This window comes from Vidua macroura, chromosome 7, assembly GCF_024509145.1.
Source record: "Vidua macroura isolate BioBank_ID:100142 chromosome 7, ASM2450914v1, whole genome shotgun sequence".
NCBI classification, from domain to species: Eukaryota; Metazoa; Chordata; class Aves; order Passeriformes; family Viduidae; genus Vidua; species Vidua macroura.
Window position 1 is genome coordinate 25,148,291 of NC_071577.1, and position 7,415 is coordinate 25,155,705.

The following is a 7,415-nucleotide window of genomic DNA, read 5'->3' on the forward strand; positions in this document are numbered from 1 at the left end:
CAGGGGGAACAACAGGATTTCAGAAGGGAAATCCAAAGACTTTGGTGAGGTTATATGAAGTTGGAACTACGTAATGCGATAACAAACCTCAGGACTCTGTCCACCAGCAAAGGCCATGTTTGTTCTTAGAATATATCAACTGCATCTCTCTCATGCCACATACCTCTGAGAAGAGGTGTGTTCCCTGAGAAGAGAAAGCACACAGGAAGGTCCCAGGACAGTGAAATAGCTCCTATGGGGTTTTTTTCTTTTTTTATTTAATTTTGTTCTCCTCCTTCCGCCCTTCGCCCAGGTGTTGGAGGTTGCTCCAGAGTCAGGGGTTGCACAGCCTGGAGAGAGTATCCCCTGCTTCATCACACTGCAACATACAAGGACTCCCTACTTCTGCAGAATAAATCTGGTGTGTGAGGTGAGACCCAATTACCATGACCCAGGCATGTTATTGTGGTTCCCAAATGGCTGACCCAGCAGTCAGCTGCCTGCTGCTTCCAGCTGAAGGAATCCTTCTTTGATACACACTTCTCACTCCTGAAGACACCTAGCTTCATCCTTCCTGATACTTTAATCATCTTTCTGTCTGTGTGGTTCACTAGATGAAGTGTAATTGTGCAATGTATGGCTTTGTGAGGGGAGCCCAGCTGCTAGAAGTGATGGTTTGAATGGGAATGGCTTTCAGTGGATGCCAAAGACTTGATATCTGTAAAAAACAAGTCTTGCTGCTTTAATATTATTGGGGGAACAGACCAACAGTCGTGTCCCCCTCAACATTTTCCAGGTTTTCTTTGGCGAGAGAGTATATCTTCTCTGTCTGAGACTTAAAATACCACTGTTTTTTCCTCTTCCTGCCACTGGAATACATGGAAAGCAAGTGGGTTTCTTCCTGGGACCTCCTGAAGGGGAGAAACAGGCATAGACTTGAGCCAAGGACTGCTATTTTCAACTCTTTTCTGGCCCTGCTCCCCTCAGTATGGTGTGTTTCATAGGTGTACATCCAGGAGTCCCTGGTTCAGTATGAGAGGGACCTGCATGAGTGGGAAAAGGAGAAGGAACGACAGGCTGTGGAATTCACCATCACAGAGAAGGACCTTGGGACTAAGAGGAAGCTAACGTCACCTTCAGTGGTAAGCGCTCTCAAAACCTTGCACCAGCTTAGCTTGGCTCAAGAAATAGCAGCCAGAGTTGACAAGAAACATTCTTTAGGAAAACCTAGGCAGTTGTTAAGAGGACATGAGACTGATCTGTTAAAGACCTCAAAAGTTGATCTGTGGTTAGAGGAAAATGAGATCTTGTTTTCTAGCCAAGAATCATCTTACAAACTGAAATTTCTAGTGACCATCTGAAATTTGAAAGTGCATGAGAAGCCTTTGGAAAAACAAGGCCAGTGGCTCTGGAAACCAATGGTTGGATTTTTAACCATGAATAAACACTGGAGAGAAATGTGTAGCTAGCAGTAAGAATGTGGTCTAAGTGAAGAATGGAGGATGAGATCATTGACTCTCAGCTGGCACAAAGTTTAAAAAAATCCTAAGGTCTTGTTCTGCTCCGTATCTTCCCCATATGGTAATTCTTCTTCCCTTTTTTAAAATTTAATATTTTATTTTATTTTTCAGAGGTTATCAGATTCTGCTGAAACAGCAAATCTTCCCGAATCCTCAGCTGTGATCAGGAAATACAAGGTAAATCAGGCCTGTCTCACTTGTGGTATAATCAAACTGATTGCTTTAGAAAATAGGCAAATGCTGGATATCACAGTGTGGGAGTCTGGACAGAGAGCACAGCAGGATTTGTAGCTTCAAGGCTTTGAGAGACAGACTGTTTGGAGGAGGCAGAAGAATCACACTGTCTGGCTGTGTTCTCTGGCCAGTAACTTTCCAGCTGAGGTGAATGGGAACTGAAATTGGCATCAAACGTGCACCCATGACTGGAGAAAGGGGGAAAGGTTTCAAATAAGCAGAAAAAATGCACACAGACAGGGCAATTGGTACCTGTACTGATTTCATTTTGGGGCCACAATGGAATGTGTGCCACAGCAGAAAGCAGCAGGACCCTGGCAGAACGTGGTGCAGACTTTGCCCTCACCTCAAGAAGAGCTGTGCTCTGTTCCTCAGGAGAAGCTGCAGACAGGAGCTGCCTTAGTTTAAATACACAGAAAGTTTTAAAGCTCAGTTTGCCTGGTTCATCAGTTTCCACTCAAGTACACAACTGTATGCACTGCTATAAGACAGCTTTTCCAGCAGTGGTGGGAAGGTGTGAAACAAGGTCCCAGTGAGTGCTCTGCAGACCTACCTGGGCCCAAAGGAAGAGCCAGCAGTGCCTATAGCCATCAGCAAGATGTGCTGTGGGAATGACAGGGCTCAAAGCTAACCCAAGATGTGTAAAGATTTAGGGGAGCTGAGGGGAAGCTGGGCCTGAGAGGACTGAGGCAACAAGGAGATGTAGCTTGTTATCTCAGGAATGCCACCACAGTGAGGCTGTAGCAGTGCTCCTGAGACTCCATGAGTGCCTTTGCCTTGCCTTGCACTGTTCTGTGTGAAGGAATCAGCTCAGGGCGACTCTAGCTTGGACTGTTTTCCCTGTGCTGTTTGGTGTGATCAGTGATGCAGGTGAAAGCATTCTCTGGATGAGCATAAGGATGGCTGCAGAAAGGTAAAAACAGTTTCATTTAGTCCTCTAGGATTTTAACCTGTAGTGATAATTTGGAGCCTGCTATGTCTGTGTAAGGAGCAGTGCTGGCCCCTAACCTCATTCCCAGAGGCAGGGCAGCCATGTCTCAAAGATCATTGAAGTCCTGTGATGCCTGAGGACTTCTCCAGATCTCTGTGGTGTCCTTCTGGCACAGGCATCCTGGCTACTGCTCTAAGAAATTTCCCCTAACCTGACTGCTGGTAATGCAACCCCAAGTTGGCCTGTGTAGTGTGACTGGAGTCAGTTCCTGGTTTCCCTTCAGGTTTGGGGGAGGACAGTTTCCCCATGCATTCCATGTACGTCACTTCTCCTGCAGCACTCCCGGTGTGCTTGCAAGAGCTTCCACGGTGATGGATTGGAGAACAACAGCTCCAAGTACCTTAGGGAGACCCTGAAGCCCTGTTGACACTTGGGGCTGGCACACTAGTCAGTGAGAAGGGAAGAGACCTGATTTCCACTATGGCTGCTCATGCCTGTTATCAGTACTGCGGTGCTAAAATCATTTTGACACCCACTCTAGTGGGTCTGGTTGCTGGGCTTTCAGTTCTCATGCCTGTGCTCAAACCTACACCAGCCTACTTGTGGCCAAAGGACCAACTATATGCCTGCCATTTCTTTCCTTCCAACAGACATTACCCCCTATTAAAAGCCACCCTACACCCAGTCAGCCACCTGGACACATTGAGAGGGGGCTGTTGGACAAAGATGCCAGCCAGGTCAAACCAGAGCCTCCCACGCCCTTGTTCTTATACCTTGATGTGTCAGCCAGGTCCTACGCCATTGAGGACTTCCTCAGCAACTTTGCCTTGGATTTTCCCAGATACTTCTTGTCTCGGTAAGAGGTAGTTTTTTGGATTGGCAGCTTCATCTGAGCCAAGGCTGCCCATGCTGTGATATGCACTGAACTTGGTGCTCTACTCTGCTCCTATCCAGTGCCTCAAAATTAAGTAAGAGGTGTCTTGCTTTCCCCAGCATTAGCTGACATGACCTGTTTCTCTCCCCACCTCAACTGTCAGAGCTCAGTGTTCCTCTTTTATGACAGTGTCCCTGCTCCTGTCAGAAATATGACAGCTCCCACCCCTCCCCTGCTTGCCTGCACTGCTTGCCTGACATGCTGCTGCAGTGCTAGAAGGGTGCTGGTCTTTGAAAGTTTGGTTCTGCAATGCTGCCACTGATGGAACAACTCCTCCTTTCTCAGCCCTTTCAGCACCCAGCCCTCAGAAAGCAAATTGGTGGATGGAAGTAGGCACAGAAGCAGGACGGACATGGAGCACAAACAGCTGTCCCTGGCTGCTGCTTCTAAACAAGAGCTGGAGGTGGTGACTGACATACTCACAGGTGTCATCAGGTGTGTGTCCCTTCACCCTCACCTGGTTTGGAGCCCCTGTCCTCCAGAGAATGAGTGCAGCATGGTCAGTTCTCTGCTAATCCTAGAGGAATCTGTGCACTCTTGTTGCCAGAATGGGGGATCCACCTGCTAAAAGCTGTCTTGGGGACTATAAGCTGTGATCATGGAGTGACAGCCAAGGCAGGGGCTTCCTCCCCAGCCAGGGGCTGAGCCCATCTTTCCAGAGTTCCCAGGAACCAGGGAACTCTGCCTACTGTGATCTTGGAAACAGGCTGTGTTGGGGTACACCTATTCAGTTTGTGAGCTGCACAAATGTAAAGAACCAGCACTGGGAAAACAGAGGTAGTTTCACTGCTTAAACCCTCTTGCTGCTTCCCTTAGGCCTAGAAAGCAAGAAGCTACAGACTAAACACTGACATCAGTCAGTGATTTCCTCTGATTTGTGGTGTCTTGTAATAATCCTCTGGGTCATACAGAGAGCCAATTTGCTGGAATTATCCTTTATTTTCCTCTTCTTAGAAGCCTCTTGGAGGATGGCCGCTTCCAGAAGTCAGTGAGAAAAATCCAAGATGAGCCTATTCCATATTTCTCCCAGTTCCAGTCTGCAAAATCAGCAGAGCTCCAGGACAGTAGACAGGGCTCCATGATTCCCTCCAGGGTGTCTTCTTTGACAGATCTTGACCTTGAGAAGGATGGAGAGAAGAAAAAAATTAGTCAGGAAACTTCTCCCAGTGATTTGCTGGAGTCTTGTGAGACTTTTCACCATAAGCAGTTGAGGGAAAAGGAGATCATAAGTAGGTAAGGAAGGTTGTGTATGTAAAAGCTAAGAGCTGCACAGTCAAGAGAGCCGTGGCAGCACACTGCCTGGCCAGAAAGCCATTTCTCCTTCAGCCCTGCAGCATTTCTGCCGGTGTGTTATGTGTTGCCTGGGTGCAAGTCGATGCTAGCCCACCAGCCACCCTCTCCCAAATGTGGTTTGTAGAGAGAGAAGGTTTACTGTGTCTGGGGTTGAGCTGTGGGCAGTGCCAGGATGCTGGTAGTGAATGATGTCTACTTCACTCTCAGGCAGTCTAGGCTATATTAGACATTAGGGTGCAGTATGTGCTTACCTTACCTTTTCTTTTCACTGCAATATTCCACCACCTTGCATTTGCTGTGGCTGCTCCCTTGTACACTGCTACAAGCTACAAGCATTATTCACTAATAGCAGCTACAGCACAGCTTGGAGGGAGAAACCAGTAAAACTATAGTCACCCAGTTTTGTCTAAGGTCAGGGCCTGACACCAGCTGGTGACAGTTCTGGGACAAGGGTCAGCAACCCATTGCTCAAATCTTTGTTGGTCTCAGTGTGTAGGAAACAGTGTATGCTCCACTGCTGTGCCTGATGATTCCTGGCAGGAGTCACAGCAAGCAGCCTGCCTTATCTGTTTTCTGATAGCTGTCCTCTCCTGTACTTCTGTCTTTCTAGGCAGCCAGCTGTTGGGAACCTTGTGGAGCTGGTGCTGGAAAACACACTGCAGAATATCCTGATCGAAGCCAGCCGTGGGGAGGTGGTGCTGACAGCCCAGCCCAGGGTCATTGCTTTACCCCCCAATGCCTCCCGAAGGTAGCAGAGTGTATCTGTGCTCTGGTGGGGGACAGGACCTGTCCTTAACATGTCAGGCTGAAGAACAGCCCATTTTCTAGACCATGTGGGTTAGCTGAATCCCTGCCTATCAATGCCAAGGCTGTCTGTGCAAAATGAAGAATCCACTCCCAAAGTCTCTGCCCCCCCTTGGCTTGTCCTGAGCCACAGAGCAGAGGTGGTAACAGTACAGCCTTTCTATGGACTTGAGACCCTCATACAGCTCTGGGGCAGGGCCCTATGGGTGAATGGTTGGCCTGAGGCACTGGAGAGCCTAGCACAAGGAGGGTCCTTTGGGAAAAGGGGTCAAGGAGCAGGCAGCACAGCCTCTGACAGCAGAAAGGGAGTAAAGTTTTCATAATCCAAGGTGGTGTGGGATCTAGTTTGGTTGAGGGAATAGCCACTGGTGGGGAAAGTAGATTTGGACCTGAGTGAAAAGCATAAGGGTTTGCCCTAGCTTGGGCAGAAGTGCAGCGAGATGGGATTGAGGGTTAATGGAAGGGGGTTGTTGGATATAGATGTCATCTCCAGAGCTGCCATCTCTTCTTCAGAATCACGAACCCGGCAACCCCACCCTCCAGAGCGTAGCTGCTGGGTACTGTGCTGCTTAAGCTCCTCAAGCACATCAACTCTCTCCATTCTTCATCCCTGTGATGTTCAGAGCAACTTGGACCCTCCCACACCATGACCTTAGCTCAGCATGCTGGCTTTCTCTGAGGAGGCATGTCCTGATTATGTTCTCAGCACCAATTTGAATCCTCTGACAACTCCACAGCAGAGTCCATGGGATCTCTCCTTTCTGTGGCTGGCCACATCATTGGAGAAGAACTCTATGCTACAGGGAGCACATGGACAACCACTATGACAATTCCCACTATCCTCAGTCTGCACCGGCTGAGAGGAGTGGAATCTGCTTTGGAATGTAGCTGAGGAAGGACTGACATCTGGGCAATGAGGTGATGGGATCAGCAGGATGCAGGTACTGAATCCTCCTCCCCTCCTTGCTCCAGTGGCGACTGCAGGTTCCCTTTACAGTGACCAGCCCGAGGGGGCAGCTGCAGCATAATCAGTACACACGGCAACCCAATAAAAGCAACTTGACCTTCAGACACTGACATGGTGTGTAACATACGTAATTCATGCGTCTGGGTTTGGGAGCCCTGGACAAGGTCTTCCCTTTCCAAACTGCAAGGCTGTCACCTAGGGAAGGGAGTCCTCTGAGCCTTGGCTTGGCCTGCGGAGTCCGTCAGGCTGCAAGAGGTGTCACAATGAAGGAGCATGTTTGTCACAGCCGGGAGGTGGCAGCGTGAGTTGTGAGAAATCCCAGTGGCCAGCACAGAACAGGCTGGTGCTGGGTTCCAGCTGCTGCTCCCAGGCAGGAGTTGCAGGATGGCTGTGCCAAGCAGTGGGCTGTGCATATCCCCAGCTCTGCCGTAGCACTATGGACTCTGCAACATGGGGCTCATGCAGCCACCCAGCTCTGGTGAGGGTGCAGTTTTGGTGTCTCCCTCCAAACCCTCATGCCTTGTTTCCCAGTGCCAGGACCCAGCCAAGACCAGAGCTGCATCTTCTTCCCTTGCATCTTAAGAGAAGATTGTGCAAAAGGCACTGTGGAAGGCTTTTGCCCCGCCCAGCAGAGGGCTGTTGCCTGCTGTGCCTGGGGTACTGCAGCTCACCCAGCTTCACCCCAGCACTCCTCTTTGTGCAGGAGCCCTGCCTGTGTAACTGTTACTAAGCCTCAGGGCTGAGCTGTTCCTG

The 7,415-nt window shown here is 49.4% G+C and overlaps 1 protein-coding gene across 7 annotated transcripts in view; it reads left to right on the forward strand.

Moving 5' to 3' along the window:
* CFAP65 (cilia and flagella associated protein 65) overlaps positions 1-6,772 on the forward strand; it is a 32,036-nt gene extending 25,264 nt beyond the window's left edge. For 5 of the 7 annotated variants that reach the window (XM_053982537.1, XM_053982539.1, XM_053982538.1 and 2 more), the window contains 8 exons: positions 293-409; positions 984-1,121; positions 1,611-1,676; positions 3,315-3,520; positions 3,884-4,033; positions 4,553-4,831; positions 5,502-5,639; positions 6,209-6,772. In XM_053982537.1, coding sequence (XP_053838512.1) covers positions 293-409; positions 984-1,121; positions 1,611-1,676; positions 3,315-3,520; positions 3,884-4,033; positions 4,553-4,831; positions 5,502-5,639; positions 6,209-6,245 — 1,131 coding nt within the window. In that variant the 3' untranslated portion in view covers positions 6,246-6,772. Of the gene's footprint in view, positions 1-292; positions 410-983; positions 1,122-1,610; positions 1,677-3,314; positions 3,521-3,883; positions 4,034-4,552; positions 4,832-5,501; positions 5,640-6,208 lie in introns of those variants that run through there. The other 2 variants (XM_053982541.1, XR_008437899.1) reach the window with 2 other exon arrangements.
* The last annotated feature ends 643 nt before the right edge of the window (positions 6,773-7,415 follow it).